The 20,405-nt window shown below is 37.0% G+C and overlaps 2 protein-coding genes across 4 annotated transcripts in view; one reads left to right on the top strand and one right to left on the bottom strand.

The window, feature by feature from the left end:
- LOC133534403 (rho GTPase-activating protein 7) overlaps nucleotides 1–20,405 on the bottom strand; it is a 345,027-nt gene that overhangs the window by 198,834 nt on the left and 125,788 nt on the right. The gene's annotated exons all lie outside the window — the stretch shown is intronic.
- Nucleotides 10,917–11,884, top strand: LOC133534405 (uncharacterized oxidoreductase TM_0325-like). The gene has a single exon (XM_061873499.1). It carries the CDS (start codon nucleotides 11,074–11,076, stop codon nucleotides 11,836–11,838), a length of 765 nt encoding a protein of 254 aa, XP_061729483.1. The 5' UTR covers nucleotides 10,917–11,073; the 3' UTR covers nucleotides 11,839–11,884.

Below are 20,405 nucleotides of genomic sequence, written 5' to 3'. Positions count from 1 at the left end.
TTGAGAATGCATTAAATTCCTAAAACAAACTTGTTCAAATGTCATAAATAACATTCAGTCATATATGTTTTTATTTTCATCATTAATAGAACCCGCAAAAAGTGGGTCTTTAAAAACAATAAAAAAAATATTCAATCTGCTCACCATATTTTATGAAAATCAGTTGAAAAATGGGACCTGCAGATGAGAACATCCGGGCATACGAAAGAATGTTTGCTCAAGCTGAAACGGAACAGCAGTAACAAAACTGGTGAAGAGAGTTGTGGTGAAGGGAGAAGGGATCTAAACTGTGGAATGAACTGTCGCCTGCGGTATTTCCGGACCTATACGACCTTCAAACCTTAAAGAAAAGAGCGTATCTTAAAGGCCGGCAACGCACTTACAACCCCACTGGTGTTGCAGGTGCCCATGGTCGGCGGTAATCGCTTACCATGAGGTGATCCACTTGCTCGTTTGCCTCCTATTTCATAAAAAACTAAGATATTTAAACTTTCTACCTAAAACAATTCATGAGATAGATCCCGTAACACGGACGGACAGTTTTAGCCCAGTACAATAGAGTTCCGATTGTCACCTTTACGGTACTCTAAGAAATACTTAAGGTACCGTATGTTCAGAGAGCGGAGTTTGTGAAAAATGGTACCGCTTTTTTTTATTATAATACGGTTGCCAAAATTTTCTCAGAATTTTCTATAGGGACTTCGACGATTCGAATCGTGATTTTTTAACTGTCGCTCTATAGAAAAAAATCACGAACATAGGTCCTACAAAACGCACTCTAAAAATTTTAAAATATGTTAAATTCTCTTACTTTTCTTCTTGCACCATTTTTACATTTCTGTTTAGCCCTATGGTTGACTGGTAGATAATGCATTTAGGCATTAAGTCCGCCATTTGTACATAGTTTTGTATTTTGTGCAATAAAGTTTAAATAAATAAATAGAAATATGAAAATAACTTCTAAAAATGCGCAATATTATATTTGAGGGAACACATCCATTACGTTTTTGTTAAAACTTATAATAAGTTAAATTTCATAAACAATTAAAAATGATATCCGCGGTCCCAAGCACGCTCACGCGTGCGCTCAGTGAGAGTGAAAGAAGAACCAGGGTGCGTAACTAGCGAACAAAACGCAACTGTCACTCTCACTATTATGAAAGAGTGATAGAGAGAAATGACTACGCTATGCTAAGGAGGCCTAACGGGGCCTTAAGTTTCAAGATGTATTGAATGTTTAAGTTTTTAAAATATTTGTTTTTTACCAAATCCTGTTTTAACGTTGCGAGTTTTTCTGTAAAACATATTAAGGCAGTGTGTCGTAACATTAATGTTAAATACCATAATATTTTTTGCGTAAACTAAAATATTTTTTGTATAGATATATTATAATGTTTATTACGAACTTAAACAATATACACTTGTTACATATAAGAGAGGTAATACAGATATTTCAAAGAGTTTCAATGTTTGATATTTGTCTTAATGTTAAATTGGTGCAATAAACAAAGACTAGCTGCTATTTAAGCTTTGTTCCTATAGCCAATTACGTAAAAGAGATAATGTTTCTAGTTGCCATATCTAATTATAAATGTTCTCGATTTTCAAGCCATTTAGTAAAGCTTTAAAAATAATTTGAGATAAAATTTGCCCGCCAACAGCATTATATTGGTTATTATAGTCGTACCTACTTATAAATTGTAATTTTATTATTTAAGTAAAGCATGCCATTCAGATTAAATATAAGACGTGGTAGAAAAAAAATATTTACTTTTATTTGGTTCAGCATATTTCGTTGGCCGTCCAAAGAGGTAACGCCAGCAGCGTGCTAGGCACATTTACCCGGGTACCTGTCGACCCTAGTATATAATATTGTAATTTTTTTAGATTTAGTTTTTAAGTTTGTTAACTACTATACAAAAGCACATGTAAATAATTTATTCTGTTGTTTTTAAATATTGAACCATACAATGTGATTATAAATTAAAATAAAATTATTAACATCACTTTATAAATACATATCTAGTTGTGTAGCACGTGAGATTCTGATTTTATTTTTCGACCATAAATGTTTTATTACTGGCATTTTAATAACCGTCAGTCTGAATACAGATATGTATAATGTTAAAATAATAGAATTCATCAATTTTTTTAAAATATTTAGTTAAAATCAATGAAAATCTACTGTTCGTACATAATTTGAGTATAAAAGTATGACTTGTAGTGTGTTTATTGCTCTCAAATATACATCAACCTTTCTATTCATTATCGTTACCAATTTACAGTAAATATGTAACATGTAAATGTCGCATGATATCGATACCAAAATAGCTGCAGCCATTCCTTATCGTTCTTCGCCGTCATTATCAGTACTACTCACAAATCACAAATAATTTCTTGGTGATCAAAAGCGTTCAGTTTCAACGTAGATTTGCCGCTAACGTGACGTGAACGTGAACAAAGTATGTTGTCGCCAACGTATTGCGAACCCGCTAATATTTGCCAACGTCATGGAGTAGATGGCGCTAGTAGTCACGTTTAACTTAAGTAACCGCTTCGAGATTATTGGGATTTTTTGAGGGAAGGTGAGAGGGTAGATGAGAACGACAGTAGGAAAAAGGGGGTTGTGTGCGAACAGATCGACGCGGCAGTGATATTTGCTTTTAGATCAAGTCAAGAACGTTCTTATGGTGTTATTAGAATAATGATGTGTCTCTAGTATATTGTGACCAACGTTATCAGTACTCAGAGTGAACAGTGATCCAGTGAGGCTAATATGAACTTAAGGTAAACTTTGTGTGAGGAAAGGGGTCGCTATAAGGGGAGGTTTGGAGGCGACTATTAAGCTCAAGAAACCAGGTGGATAATCATGTGATACTCATGTTATATGTAGGTAATAAAGTCGGACACCAGCACAACTCATATCGTCATCTCACTAACATCCAGGCCTCGTATAGGTATGTAGTACATTTACATATCGCTTTCCAGTATCCGTAAAACCATTAGCTCATTCGATAGGTTAATAAGTATGGTGAGCTTGACGACATGGTGGAGCATGCTGGGAATTTTTATTCACATGCACTGTTATCATCATCAAAAGTAACATATATTTATCTCTAACATATGAAAAGTCAATTTATTTACGCGCGTACAACTAAAGAGCTACAATATTTGGTTTATTTAATTCAATTTAATGTTTTATTTCAACCATGAAGCCCATATTTATATTATTTCTACCAAAAAGGTATTCAGCAGGCGAATGTTAGTGGTTCACCTGAGCACATAGGCAATTGAGTGAGTACCTACATACATTTTAACTGAACATTCTTGCTCTTTGATATACAAGAGATTGCAAGTGTCAGTAGGTATCATAATATAGTTTATAAAAAGCAGATATATAAATACATACTTTCACGATTATTAATATTTTGCGACAAAGGGTAGTCTGAATTAAAAAGCTCTCTTTAATCTTTGAAAACAGTGTGTTTATTAGCCCTATAGCAGCTATAAGCAGTGGAATGGAATGGAATTTCATGTTATGGTTTTGAATGATATAAATATTTAAATTTTTATGTTTTAGAACCAGTATTTGACAATAATTGATGTGATAAAAATGTTTATGTTTTACCAGAGCAGCAAAGTTTGTTTTCAACTCACGTGCCTTGAAACACTCGCAACGCTCAAGATTTTACTTTTACGCTCATGATTATATGTGACGTTACTAAACAGATTCAACATTTCTATGTTAAAAGAATGAGAGAGTGGCAAAGATTGTCACATCAGAAAATATAGTTATCTCTACTGAATAATAAAAGGTAATCAGTAATCATTTATGAATCAGGTAAGTCTCAGTAAACATTCGTAATTCGTGTTTACTATAAATCCTATAAAACAAGTATTTATCATCAGTTTTTAAACACTGACTTAGTAACATTTTACCTTCAACAAGAGCCTTAGAACTCTTAAGTCTCACATTTCATTATATTGAAACCAAGTACCTAACTACATATTTCATTAAACATGTCGAAAATAATAAAAGGTGAAAGGACATTCAACTCAAATTTTAACGCCCAAAGCGGTAGAAATTTTTCAATTATCGGTGAAGTGTCAGCAATTATCCAATTGTTCTCTTAAATGTCTAATGAATGGTGCCATTACCATACCTGCTCATACCTAACAGGTCAAACTGCTCAAACCTAAGTTTAAGTTAAACAAGAGGTTTAACTATAATCTATATTTAGGTACCTATACGTTATGTTAATTTTGATATTTATATTTGATTATGTAGGGGACAAGGTACTTTACCTACGTGTTTAGATTTAGTTGCCTGACCAATCTTTGATATAAATTAAATAAAATCATGCACTAATAAACATTTACGACATTTTGAATTAAAATTTGCTGGTCAATTTGTGTTGTGATCCAGGATACATCCTTTCAAACAGCGACTTTATCACAGATTCAACTCATGCTGTTGATCAACAATTCATTAACAAAATAATTAACATTTTAATATTAAAATAATAAGAATCAAAATCTCTCATTCATTGTTCTGTTTGGCGGAATAGTTGTTATAGTTAATAGTATCAAATTTAAAGTTTATTTATCATGCGGATAGTGATATAATGCCTTGCCGACTGTTGTTGCTTACAAACCAGTTTAGGTCTGACCCCCGATTTGGTATATTTTCTGTAACTTCGGGATCTAGTTATATTGGTGTTTATAACATTTTGTGAAAAGGACCATAATCTCTTATGAATGATGCTTTTGTATAACACGCATTGCTTGCAGAATATCCGCTTTATCACAAATTATCAGCTCAGCCCTGATTTGACTCGTCGTGTGCGCAAGTGTGCGTGGTGGATGGAAACAATTTATACTGCGTGTCTTTTTAGAAAACGAATGTATCATATTTAACGTATTAGGTAGGAACCAGATTTAACATTCGTTCGATATACTTATATGATCCATAAATATTCTCTTAGAATGAAACAAAATTTATTTTATCAAGATTAATAAAATAATACAGTACAAATATTCTTTGTTGCTCACCAATATAAAAACGAAAATAACATACAGATTAAGCACATAACTCAAACTATGGTGCACAACAAGCGGTCTTATCGCTGAAGAGCGACATCTTCCAAACAACCAAACTAGGCTATTATAATCGTATGTTTTGCGCATCCATATCTTCACTAAGCTAAAATCAGAAGCATTCGCATTGCGTGTAATTCAAAATTGGAAATCAACCCTTTCACTTCGTTTGAAGGACTAGAACCACTCATAACATAAGAGATGTTAAGGAATGTCTTGCCTCATTGTTGTTTGTTGTTACAGTTGTAAGGTATTGGTACGGGTTGGTTTCTTAGAAGTTATAGGTATCATTTAGATGTAGTAACCTGTAACGTGCCTTAATGAAAATGCAGGAGGCACTTGAAATCAGATTACAATTTGATGTCATAATATGTACATGGCTACCCAAACTCAAAGGACCAGGACCATCATTGAGACCCAATCAGAATCGCGCAGCCACTCCAATGGCACCAGCAAACTGCCAATATGGGGCTCTCGCTAGATTTAACAGTTGGCATGCATGATATTGCTGTCCTAAAAAATAAACGGTTAAAAGGATTGTAAACGAATAAAGAACTGCCGAATATAAATATTATGTTTAAATAATATTCACTTACTTTTTCTGTTCATGTAACTCAGCACAGTATCTTGATTCAATCCCAATTAACATTCCAATCTAGAGATTGTCATCAGAGAATCAATAAATATCAACTTGTATAACAGTAAATTGCAAACGCAAAACTGTTTACTATAAGCCACCAGGCTATTATAATATATATGTTTGCACCTAAGCCATACCCTATAGGTATAAGGACTTCCTATTATTATTCAACCATTGATTCATAGTGTGGACAGTCACAGATTAGCGATTTGATATAAACTAATTAGATAAATATTAACTTAACTTCTGAATTGTGTATGTATCTATGTCATGTACATGCGATGACCCAAACCTAGGGTTAAAAATATATTATTATTGAGAAGACTTCAAATGAATTGCATACTAATTGAATGGGCTAGTGGTTTCTTTATTATGTATTTTATTCCAACAAAAACAGGTAAGGGAGTGGTAGATAATTTAAAGAATAGTCACTAGCCATGCAAAACTATTTTAATTTTGTTAAATGAAAGTGGAATCGAGCAGTAGATGTTAATTGATGTCGCCAACTCAATCGAGTCTACTCGTCGTAGATGTACATATTAAGTACCTTCAACCTTCATACTCATAGTAATAATTACAAAGGCGGTAGAAGACCATGGTGGATACATTTCTGAATAAGATCAGAATTTCTCAAGTATTGTGTTATTTTAATAAATGTAATGACAGAAGTAATTCAGATATAATATCATCTATTTTGTATAATATCATCTTTAGAAACAATAAAAAGGACTTAATTATTAATTATTTTAGTATGCAAAAGCTCAGACCATTAAACCTTTAAAAGGAAGAGATTAATCATAAGCCAAATAATTATTGATAATAATTGATCGGGACACCTCAGCTTGTTAGCTTGTTTATCAGATTTAATCGGATTGAAATACAGACTGGAGCTACACTATGATCCCAAGAATCATAATCACAATTAGAATCAGATGTCATATAAGGAAGTTCGATATCTTTCTTGATTCATTTTAATATTGCCGTGAAATATCGTAGTGTTAAGGCTGCACTCGACGCCAATGACCTCGCGCGTGTGGGCGGAGCTTTATACCCCTCACCGCACCACCCACTGCAAAAGATCGAGCGCGCAGAGCTATGCGTTCGAAATAGAATATCGCTTGCTCGCGCGTGCAATGCAGCACAGGTCCGTCTAGCAATACGACTTGCCTCGCACTGCCTCCGCAGAGGGGGGTAATGGTAGGAATCTAGGCGGAATTTAGGCTTATTGTTTTTAGAAATTGAGGCATAGTTTTATGAAATTGCAAAAAGCAAGAAAACCAAATCATTTTATAGTGTCTTGTGAGAATGATTGTAAAGTTCCATATTTTTGCAGAAGTAATACCGATCTAACTGAAAGAAATATAGTTGTGTAAATTAAAATAGATTTCCAGAAAAATATATCGTTGGTCATATCTTGTAGATTGTTATATGTTTTTTGCTGCTCAGAAAGTATCAATGTTTAATATAAAATATGGTTCTGAATAACTTAGTTTTACGGTATTTTGCGGGAAGAGGAGCCTTAATTGTTTTATGTACGACTCCTACAGTAGCAATAGTCACAAGACAGATTTATCAAAGTCTTATTCGTTGCCGTATCGTCATAAGTCACTGTGGACACCTGTCCTGTGTGGTTCTTCACCAGTGCACTCGAAGCCGCTCTTTCTTGGGCGGTGTATGCTAGCCTGTAATGTGGATTTATCTTTAATGTTATTCTGTTCGCCCAACGACGTGTGACCATACGTCCATCCCTACGCTTCCTTGGCTCTTCCTTTCTTGGTTCGGCCTCGATAGCCGAAGAAACTAAGAACGCTATGGGTACTAACAGTGGATAACCTCGGTGATGTCGAGTTTGTCAAGAGTTGAAGCAGTTGCACCGTAGTAACGTTCAAGCTTTCTTCGCCAGCATCATATCTCAAATGCATCTGTCCTATGATAGGTTTCAGTTTCAATGGTCTAGGTTTCGGACATGTAAAGAATATGATCGAGAAACCAAGGCGCCCGCATTAGTCTGATCCTTGTTTTATGTTATTCCATATGCATATCCTGGCGAGTCGTTTCACCGCAGCTTTGGCCACATGAGCTCTTCTGATCACCTTTTAGTCGCAGATGCCATCATCACTTATTTAAAATACCAAGTAAACCAACAACTTGCCTCAAGATCGTGCAATTCATTGATTCTCTTAATTTTACAAGGAAGATCGACATGCATCATCTTCGTCTCATTTCTATTGATCATAAGGTATGGATCTGCATCCTGAAAATGGACTCATTACTGGCATACCCAATCTTTTGTAGCAGAACCGAAATTCATTTTCCACGGACACTTAACCTAATATAGTCATGTCATCTGCAAAACTGAGTTTATTGATTAGTTGGCCACCAACTTGGACATCACCCTCACAACCTTCCTATACTCATTGTCTATTCACAGATCTCAGTGAACAGTTGCACTCCTCGTTCAACTATAAAAGGATTACGTGTTACGGTATCCCCATTTCTCATAACTCTGAACATTTAACTCCAGTTCAAGAAATCAAAAGCCTTTGCGAATGCGAAGTCAATAAAGCGCAAAGCCTTAAAGAGTATACGCCGCACCCACTGTATTCTTTATTAATTGGCACACGTTGAGAATTTGCTACTGAGTACCCATCTATATGTCTCGCATGGTTGTTAAAGTTGTGAAGTGATTATTCGTGAATAAAAGAAACAGATTGGGTCAATTTGATGGACACAGCAGTTAAAACACTGTGGTGCGGAAGGCTGGCGATATTTTGCTTAATTTAAGATCTGATCGGAATGAGGAAGATGGATCGGTACCTCGGATGTACAGTATATGTATTGCTGTTTCTACCATCCTTAGCAGGACTGATGCATGTGCACGGGGATGTAATCAAAGAGTAAACATATCGAAAGCTGCCACGAAAAGCGGACTTACTGTGTTGCGTGCCGTTAAGCCTGAGGACACCACGTATATGACCCTTCGAAATCTTAAGTTTTTCAAATAGATAAGACGGCTGTTAATCGCGAATGACTCCAAAAAGCAATGATGCAAAGTGTAAGGTAGGTCTGGCAGACATATTTAATAGGTTATAACGGTTTAAAAATGGTGTGATGTGAGAACGGCAAGAAACAGAAAAGAAAAGCATTTTGAATGCGTTGAATTAATACCGAGGTACTCGCCAGCATCCACCCCCCAAAGGCGGTATCAGTGTAGCTCAATTTAGACAGAATAAAGTGTGGCAAAAATGTTTATGCGTAAATCGACGTGAATAAAATCACGGACGCGATATAATACTTTTAAAACTGTTGCTGACAACTTGACTGTCCCAACATATTTAAACTAGATTATTTCACACCAGGCGCGATATAAACGCACCAGAGAATGATAAGAAGAATAAAAACCACTTTGCAAACAAAAAAAACAGAGTTCATTTTGACTCAATATCTGCTTGATAAATCGAAATGAACGGTAAGAAAAGGTGCCTAGAATATCACATCACTTGTTTTGGATTTGACGGTTCGAAGTGGGAGCCTGATTTGACAAGTCTGTTGAATGTCCAATTAGCATAAAAAAAAGGAGTGTGGTCGAGTTGTAAATAGATTCTATTTTACATTCTGATTTGTGATTATATAAAAATAGCGTGATTCTCCCTTGGCTGGGGAGGGCTGCCGGACATGAAGTGGGTGCACCCAGAGATGGACATGTCAACAGTGGCCTTAATGGATAAGCGAATAGATTTAAAGCGAATACTTAACATAGTAGATTACTGCGAGTAATATTCAGTAAAGAGAAGTAGTGGGAATTTAGGTTACATACACCAGTTCGGATAAGATGGCCGCATTTGTCTGTGTGGTAACTATCATTGCATATAAAAAACGTATGTTCTTTTCGTTCTCGCGGTCGTCGCAGTGTTCAAAACAGTTACAGTTGTTTACGTCTGTTGTAGTAATAGTTGTGACACTTGAAGTGGTGAAATAGGTTATTATGTTAATAACGATGTCAAAAGAGCAAAGTGACAAAGTGACAGAGCGAATCACAGATGGTAGTTACAGATGGGATAAACCTATCGCGAACGGAGCTCTCACTGTTTAATAATACCGATATTTGATATCAGATCGCATTGCCACTCTCTGACACATGGGCCGCATGACGCGGTCTCTTCTCGTGACCTGAATTGCAACTAGAGACTGCTCGGAGCAATCGAGAACCGTACGCGCTGGAGTGTAAGAAATAACATTGGTCATGGGTTGACGGAGAGACCAGTAATGGACCAAATATGACAGGTCGCAGCCGTGATCCCACTCAGCTTAGCTCAGACATCGATGGACGCTCACACCAGTTTCAGAATCCTGCTTTCAATCAGTTTAGCACGGAAATTGATCAATATTCAGATCAGTCTTAGGATCCTGTTATTATTTGGCTCAGCACAAACATTGATGAATGCTCAGACCAGACTCAGAATCCTGTTCTTTATCAGCTCAAGACAGATCACTCACAATCACAACTCAACTCAGACCAGATGCACGATTGGATCGATCTCAGAAACGCAGTGTCTCAGCACATTTCTGTAACGTCATCAGAAATTGCACAAAGTCTCAGGCCGTGCCGATTCACGACGCAAAGGGTGAACCATGCGGTTCGAGAAAACACATTGTGAAAACACAAGTGTTCTTATTATCTAGTTGTTGATTTATTTATATGTTTGCCTATAGACATCTAATTTCAATTAAGAGTAGCATTTTCTTTCTGGGCGGGAGTGTCGCCAACGTATTGCGAACCCGCTAATATTTGCCAACGTCATGGAGTAGATGGCGCTAGTAGTCACGTTTAACTTAAGTAACCGCTTCGAGATTATTGGGATTTTTGAGGGAAGGTGAGAGGGTAGATGAGAACGACAGTAGGAAAAAGGGGGTTGTGTGCGAACAGATCGACGCGGCAGTGATATTTGCTTTTAGATCAAGTCAAGAACGTTCTTATGGTGTTATTAGAATAATGATGTGTCTCTAGTATATTGTGACCAACGTTATCAGTACTCAGAGTGAACAGTGATCCAGTGAGGCTAATATGAACTTAAGGTAAACTTTGTGTGAGGAAAGGGGTCGCTATAAGGGGAGGTTTGGAGGCGACTATTAAGCTCAAGAAACCAGGTGGATAATCATGTGATACTCATGTTATATGTAGGTAATAAAGTCGGACACCAGCACAACTCATATCGTCATCTCACTAACATCCAGGCCTCGTATAGGTATGTAGTACATTTACATATCGCTTTCCAGTATCCGTAAAACCATTAGCTCATTCGATAGGTTAATAAGTATGGTGAGCTTGACGACATATGTCTTTCAATAGTAAAGTAGTGATAGTGACTGGTGCTAGCTCCGGTATTGGTGCAGCGACGGCATTACTCTTCGCTAAGGAAGGCGCAGACGTGGCTCTCGTCGCGCCGAACTCGACAAAGCTCGCAGCCGTCGCCAAGCAAATCGAAGCGCTAGGCAAGACACCACTGATCATCCCAGCTGACCTTGCCAATGAAACAGAAGCTGGCACAGTCGTCTCACAAACGGTCAACCACTTTGGAAAATTAGACGTACTCATCAATAATGCTGGAATAGAAGTACAGGGATCCATTCTGAATGGTAATGCATTAGAAGCGTACGATAAAGTAATGAAACTAAACGTTCGGGTGGTGATCCAGCTGACTACCTTAGCCGCTCCTTTCCTCGCTAAGACTAAGGGGAACATTGTCAACGTTTCAAGCATAGCATCAACACTCACGAGCAAATATCCGACGGGTCTACCATATTACGTATCGAAAGCAGCGTTGGACTATTTTACTCGGTGTTCAGCATTGGAACTAGCTTCTACCGGAGTCAGAGTAAACAGCGTCAATCCTGGACCGGTCGACAATGAATTTGTTGCCAACAACAAACTTGGAGATGCCAGTGTTATCAATAAGGAACGCGCGAAAATCGCTGCCCTCGGATTTCTGGCCAAGAGCGAAGAGATTGCAGATGTGATTCTGTTCCTAGCTAGCGAGAAGGCTAGAAGCGTTACTGGTTCCAGCTATGTCATTGACAACGGGTTCCTTTTGAAGGGGTAACACAAATAAAAACCTTTTTGCAATAAAAAGTGTACACAATATTTATAATGATGTAATTTTTATTATTTATAATTGTCATTTTCTTGCGTTATCCCGGCTTTTTGTCACGGCTTACGAAAGCGACTGTCATCTGATCTTCCAACCCAGAGAGCAAAATAGGCCTTATTAGTCCGTAGTAGTTTCCTCATGATGTTTTCCTTCGCCGAAAAGCGACTAGTAAATATCAAATGATATTTCGTCCTTTCCGGAAAACTCATTGGCACGATCCGGGGTTCGAACCCGCAACCTCCGGATTAAAAGACGCTCGCTCTTACCGCTGGGCACCAGGACTTCTTATTTTTTATAATTGTAATATTAATAAACCAAGAAAAAAACATGTATAAAACAACAAAATAGTTCATGAGGCTACATGATGCATGATTTTTTGGAAGATGTCATTCGATTATAAATCCCGTGAGTTTGCAATGCAAATGTTTCTAATAATTGAACCTGCTATGTGTTGTGCTCCAGAAATATCCAAATTGCGAAAATGAATGTGGTGCGTGCACTGCGAGTAAAAACTAGGGCTCGCGGTCGTGTCCGTGATTCGTGAACCCGTAGCCGTGCGCCCGGGTTCGTGTTTCACGGCAACGGTTTTCTGGTCCGTTCCACACGTGACATTCGGCTACGTGAAATTAGGGTACGTGAATCCGTGTAGAACCGTGTAGGCGTGATCACGGCTTCACGTACCTTAAGAACACGCCGGTTCGGTCCGCCCGCGACGTTGAGTGAAGATACGATGCGGTCTCTAAGAGCTACGAATAAAAATGTATCGTGAGTTTTTTATTCATAGCTCTAATTCCGTTTCATTACTTTTGAATTAAAATTTATTTCCAATAGTAAGTCCTTTTAAATATTAATGAGTAATAAATGAATAGAACAAAACATTAATTACAATGAATAGCTACTTTAATAAACGGGTTGCTAAAATAATACCACAACACTGTGTGTCAGGAGACCAACTGTGATGTCAGGAGTAACTAATGACAATGAATGTGAGTTCAAAATTCTAAACTGCCCCCTCGGGATTAAATAAAAAATACCACGAATTGTAAAACAAAACATCGCGGTCACTTCTTTCAACTTCACGAACAAAAGGTAAAGCCCACAGCTACTTATGTATATTGTTTGTTTCATTTTGTCTGCACGTGCAACTGCACTTCTTATCTACAAAAAAAAAACCCGGTATGTTGGCTTAGCTTGTTAGTCATACAATAAAACACTCTAACAATAATATGTCATTATTACCTTCAATCTAGAAATAAACAGTACTCTTTAATGTGCCGAAAGTCCGAAACTGATAAGAACTGCAGCTGCGTACTTTTTATTTCGTGGCCCCGTACATGTGTTTTTGTTGAATTTGTTTACCTGTATTACCTTTATCATATCTACCGAAGATTTGCAGAAATTTACCCTTTTGTTTCTTTGAATTAGGATTGCCTTGTTTATATTTAGGCTACGTTATATTCTTTGATAGTAGCAAGCTTTTACAAGTATGTTTCATTAATTTCATTAATACTTAACAGAATAAAATGTCTTCTTTTGATTTAATAATGACAACCAGTAGCACAGCGTTGCTTAAGTTCATAATTATAATGATACTTACTACAAAGCTGATGGTCCCGGGTTCAAATCCTGGTAAGGGCATGTATTTGTGTGATGAGCATGGATATTTGTTCCTGAGTCATGGGTGTTTTCTATGTATTTAAGTATTTATAAATATTTATATATTATATATATCGTTGTATAAGTACCCTCAACACAATACTGTGGGACTTAGTCAATTTGTGTAAAAATGTCCTATAATATTTATTTATTATTATTATTTTAGTGCAATGCAACGAGCAGGTCGCTAGTTTTGACTAAAATCAATAGCTGGTTATACAAAAAAACAGAACAACCCCAAATTATTTAGATATAACCATTATATTCAAATCGATGCAAAAAATACAATTTAAGTTTAATTCACACGTAAATGTTTGTCCGACGAACGTCCCGTATTCTATATACTAAGTGGTAACTCAATTCAACAATACCTAGTCCTTATTTATTTTTCTCCCGGGCGTGTCGAACATACGAGACGTGCGATAAGTACCTATCCAACGGAACCGAGCCCGAAGCTCCGCACACGAACGCAGGTACGGGCTACGTATCATGGCGTGTCACGGTCACGGCGTGTCACGTGAATCCGGACGCGAACGCAGGTACGAGGTACGTACCTTGCCGTGTTCGTGAAATTCGTGATCTTAGTACCGCCGGGCTTAAGAACCCGTAGCTACGGATCGGCGTGTATCACGGATATCAGGAGCCCTAGTAAAAACGAACTACACAAGTAGCGCGGTCTGTGACGTCTCAGGCCGCACCGATGGGCCAAAATGTATGAATATTATTTTCGTAAATTACGCAATATATAGTTGCCATATTTTTTTTTTCTGGCTTTACGTGTCACTATTCATTCTACGCTTATATGTAAATAGTCTCGTCTATGTTTACGAATAAAGATATTTATATTGTATTCTAATCTATATGGGCAGGAAAAAAAAAGTGAATTTGGGGGCACGGTAGTGCCCCGCCAAACGAGCAAAGCGAAGCGCAAGGGCACTACCTACCTTTTCTCGAAGCGGAAGCGCTTCGTCGTTTTTTAAACCCCCATAACTTGGGTTTTACAAAATTCTCGGGATACGATGTCAATAGTGGCCTTATTAAGCATAAAAAATTCAATTGCATTGCAAACCCCGATTTCGTCACTGACTCACTCACGCACTAACTCACTGATGATCATCAAAACTCTTAGGGTACTTCCTGAAGTTTCTCTGATAGTATTAGTACACAAACAACAACAAAATGAAAAAAACTTGAAATTTTAGTCCCTAAGGGAGTGAAAAGGGGGATGGAATTTTATATGGGAAATCAATAACCGCTGAACCGATTTAGTTGAAATTCGGTATGTAGATATTTTTTCGTTATGCGGAAGTAAATAATATAGTTTTGAACCTCAAAATCCCGTAAGAGTGAAAAGGGAGTTGAAGTTGGTATGGGGAATCAATAAAAAGCAGATTGTATAAAAGATGCCCCCAGATACGTATTTCGGGCTTTTTAATATTAAATTACCCCCAAGCCTTTAAAATAGGGGATGGAAGATTGTTATCAGCAACTTACAAAGAGAATTGAAATCCCACCAAAAACATTTTCATGTAAAATGTTGGCAAAACGAAACCTATCTCTCTCGGGCTCGCACTATCAAAAAGTTATCAGACCTCTTGTAGGGCCAAGCTTTTAACTCTACAAGCCCTCTAATTTCACAGACTCTACACCTTAGTCAAAATATGTGGCATGGCTGTTTTGTTACTATTGGAAGTATTGTATGATAAAAAATAATGAATATTGAATACATTTTTCTCCTTACGCCCATGTGACAGTAGCTAAACTCATTTTATATGTTGTTTTGGTGGGATTTTATATTTTTGCATTAATTTGAGTTGTTGAACATGTTAATTGAACAAAAAATTATTTTAAAATATTGTTCTTGCATATACATAACCCATTTTTTATGTCTTATTTGTAACTTTTTTTTTAATTTACAATAACAATATACATAGTAGATACAGATGATTACTATAACTAGCTTATATCTACAATAGTCCCTTGAGGCATTGTACCAAGGATGCTGGCGGCATTTCCTCGTTGTATCGCAATACTGATACGTTGTGCGAGGAATCCGCCAGCTCTTCGGTCACCAGTTACGTCAACCAGACGTTTGGCGATTTCTCCAAAAAACTTGTGCGCGCTGGGACCCCATGGACCTAGAGTTTCAACATATTAAATTAACCCCAAGCCTTTAAAATAGGGGATGGAAGATTGTCATCAGCAACTTACACAGAGAAGTATTTGTAACTTATTTATTTTGTAATTGACTTAAAATTAATGAAATAATTATACTTCTTAAGAATAATGTCGCAAATTGAAACATTGACTTTCTTATATTTCAAAACTTCAAACCTAAACAAACATTAATAAGTAATAACACACCTTTCTGTTTGACATTGGGGCTGAGATTTCATAAATAATAAATCGAAACCCAATTGGGTCTGATAAAGGATACAAGCGACTCTTGAGATGAATGTTGTTTGTTTTATTAGTACTATAAATAAAGATCACGAATTGCAAAAAAAAATGTTAGGTAATAGCGAATCACATGCAGAGCGTAACGTGACAGTACGCCATACCTACATAATCACGAAATATTACCTAATTATATGATAATGACCAACCGTATATTTAATTGTATTATTTTCTACTAAATACTCGTATGTCGCTATAGCTCCGGGCGATTACAATTTTTCGAAATACTTTTTTCAGTTAAAATACTTTATCATCCCTGGTAGATCAGTGCCCCTAGTGTAAATATTTTCTACAGCGAAACGTTACGTACGCGCTTGCGTTAAGTCTCATTTTGTATGGGTTTTTGAACAGCGCGCCAAGCGGGACGTTTTGGAAAATTCAAAAATCTCATACAAAATGACACTTAACGCAAACGCGTACTCACGTTTCGCTGTCGAAAATATTTACACTAGGGGTACTGTTCAATAATAAAATAATATCTAGCTTGGTCAATGCCCGTACGAGCGGAGTATTAAATATAATTTGTCTGCCCAAAAAAAAAAGGATTCTGCAAAATATCGGCACGTCACTTGAATGCTTATTTTTGTAATTGTTTTTGCGAATGCATTTCATTCCTAAAAACATACTTGCGCGTATCATAATGATTGACAGTTAATCATGTATATTTTTAACCCCCGAAGCAAAAAGAAGTGGTGTTATAAGTTTAACGTGTCTGTCTGTTTATCTGCTTGTGCCCGTAGCTCCCAAACGGGTGAACCGATTTTCGTTTAGTTTTTTTGTGTCATAGATAATTTTATCCCGAGTGTTCTTAGCCATGTTTCATGAAAATCTATTCACCCGTTTGAAGATCATCAGCTCTTTTCTAGTTGATGAGGGGATCTGATTAATTTCCATATGTCCTATCGATTCGAAATTTGGTACCGTGTTACTTCAATGTTATTGAAAGTATATGGTAAGGTAACCATGACTTGATCAGCCGTTTGAAGATCATCAGCTCTTTAATAGGGTTTTTAATTATCCTTATCATTAACAGAGCCCGCCAAACGCCAGATCCTTAGAGTGAGGGCACACTGGTGCGTTACGTTTGCGTCGCGTCGTCGTAACGCATCAATGTGGCATATCATAAAAAAATATATGTAAAACGACGCAGCGTTGATGCTGCGACGACACTTGCGACGAAACAATTGCTCCCGTCCAATCCAAGTTACGCTCTCATTTCATATCAATGTCACATTATTTCATAATGTAATTTTAAATTGGAGCGTAATTTCAATTGTGTGGTGGTGGCGGAAAATCTCTATTGTTTAGCAACGGTTTCAAGGGGTTTAACAAAAAACCTTTCGTGACACACAGACGTCTCTCACGTATTTTAAGTCAGAAAACGCTCGACATGTTTCACTCCGTACCGAGTAGTGTCGTCAGGAGCTCCCGTTGGCGGATCGGCGCAGACTGAGGGCTGCAGCCCTCCGCGCCGGATCACTCGGCGTGGGTGCCGGCGGCGGCAGGGGAGGCGAGAAACTACCCTCGTTTTCGGCATTAAAATACACTCACACACACACACACACACACACACATAATGGATTGCACACAGGACTTACTACGTCATTCGCTAAAGGTCCACACTGACCATTGATGTAGTAACCAAAACAGTTTTCCAGTTATGAGGCACTGACGATGAGATAAAGCCCACTAACACAGATGGGCAATTGGGCAGCTTAAGCATAGTCCAATAGGGATCCGATTGTCACCCTTCGGGTACCCTGAGAAAGTACAGTTGCGCGTTCTCTTTCACTGATCGCTCCAAAATTCAAAATTTGTTAATCTTGCTTACTCAACGCAGCATATTAGCCGAGAGTCGTTCGGTCTTCTTCGCACGCGCTCGTCGCTAGTTCGGTCGGATCATTCGCATCACTTTGCTGTCAGTGTCACTCTTCGCTCCCATTCCGTTTTGCGCGTAGTGTACTAAAATGTACTAAGATCAGAATCATTAGGGGTGCGGTCTAGTACAGCGGAGGGGATTGCGTCTTTCGATTTTAGTACATGTACTATACAAACAAGCCTACTGAGAAGTTTCATAATCTGATCAGAATCAGATAAAGTTTGCATAATCTAAAAATATTGTTTGTTGATACATAATGCTATAGGTAACTAACGACGAACTGAAACAATAGATACTATTGTTACATAAGAGAGGTAATAGAGATATTTCAAAGAGTGTCAATGAGTGACATTTGTCTTTATCTTAAATCTTAACATTGTGCAATCTGTGCAATAAACAAAAGTCTTGCGGCTATTTAAAATTCGTTCCTATAGCCAATTATGTAAAAGATAAAATGTTCCTAGTTGCCAAATCTGATTATAAAAGTTCGCGATTATCAAGTCATTTACTCGAAGTAAAGGTGCTAAATGGATCTGAGATAAAAGGCCGCCAATAGCATTACTGAAGAAAACATTTAAGTAGTAATATTTGATAACATTCGTGTTAATAGGGATGCGACAGAGACATATTTATTTTTTATTCGGTGTATTATAAGTAACGATTTTTGTAAGGATATAAAAATATATTATACCGTTTTTAATAAACATAAAACAAAGTAAATATAAGTAACACATAGCAACTAGCTAGACATGCCTATTTAAACATTGGTGTACTCACTGTCACGTCTAGAACTGCAAGTTCCAATCAAAACTCGACCTTATTGCGATCGCTCAAGGCACCAGATAAGGATCAAGTGTCAGTTATCAGTACAATTCGTTGCTCATTAGCAGCCACAGTGTGTCAAGGCGAGTGGGCACGTCACTAATGCAGATTTGCTCCTTTTACGACCGAGTGCGATGAACTTTTGACAGCTCTTTTAAGGCCTGACACAGACTCAGAAAGTAGATATCTTTACCTATTTAGGAATACTGGTATACTTCCCTATATTTAATGTAGTCATTAATATGACTGCTAGTATGGACTAATTTCCATACTAGTTTACCAAAAATACGCTAGCGTAGCATACCTGAAACAAGAAAAGAACACAGACATAAGTTTCGTTACATTGTTAATTTAAAAATGTACTTAACATGAAAAAAGAATGCAACAAAGGTACCTTTACCCGTACTTTTGACCGTAAGTAAGAATATGAAACGAATCTGCTAGTATCTCGTACTGAAGCACTGTCATTTTGGAATATTGTTTTTTAATATCTACCTGATTTTCTTGAATAAATTGTAGCATCTTGTATGGCTCTCAATCATTGGCAGTCCGATTAAACTAAACAAGTAAACACGTTTGTATAAAAAGTGCTTTTGTTGGCTCTAACAATTGTAAGATATTTAGCACAATAACGCGGACCTCGTAATTAAGTCACCCAGGCCAATAAAGGAGCAAACTTCTTTGTTTGCCAATACCCATGCCAACGCCAATATTGGAGGCCGGCAGCCGAAGTTTGTCTACTAAATATATTAGCCAGCAGCCTGTTGGGTCGCTAAACCACTTTAATGTATAGATTGATTTAATTTATAGTTATTGAAGTGAATTTAAAGCCCCAGCTTTTTTACAGCGAGTAATATTTTATTATTTTGTAAATCAGTTCTCAGAAATGGTGCTCCAACGAAATAATATCGACGTCGGGGTCCGATCAGAAAATCCGCCCGATTGTAATGTTTTGACGGTATTCACATTAAACTAACATAAGATAGCCGGGATAGGGTCGTTAAATTGCTTCAGATGCCCGAAGGACAAAATTTCCAGAATAACTAGTATAAAATATCCAGAGGTACGAGACAATGATTTTCACGTTTCACGATATGCCTAGGAATTTCATAATCTGGCGGATATTACGATCGGCCGTCGACATCGATATTATAAATACAAAATGCACTGAGTTATCTGTATTGAAAAATGTTACCTATCCGAATTTTATTTTTACAACACAATATGTACTAAAATTGTTGACGTGTCCTTTTAGGATAAGTTCACCTTTGTACATAACATTTTTTTTAATTTTGTTTTGTCTGTTCCTTGTTAACGTATTTAAGTGAAGTAACATACATACATATATACATACTAGAATATCATCTAGGATGACAACCAACAGTGTGTTTTGATAAAAAAAGTCACACACTTTTATTTTGCTTGTTCATTTTAATACAAAAAATAAAAGTACAAATTATGTTTGTATTATGTAATAGTAACGCGGTAGTAGCTAATTACATTTTTATATGGATTTGATAACAACGACCTACGAAATATATTTTAAGGTTAGTATACACCTACCAAATAAGTTAATTCAAATTTTATAAAAGTTTACTTTCACTTGGCCGTCGCGAAATTTTCACTTTTCACCAGGCACGGCCCAGTCAATAGCCGGAAATGAAGCATATCCTTCCTGCCGGCTCCGTGAAAACTCCGGTTGCAA

Source organism: Cydia pomonella, chromosome 2 (assembly GCF_033807575.1).
Source record: "Cydia pomonella isolate Wapato2018A chromosome 2, ilCydPomo1, whole genome shotgun sequence".
NCBI classification, from domain to species: Eukaryota; Metazoa; Arthropoda; class Insecta; order Lepidoptera; family Tortricidae; genus Cydia; species Cydia pomonella.
The sequence above is the reverse complement of the archived record's forward strand: the minus strand, read 5'-3'. Positions and strand labels throughout refer to the sequence as shown.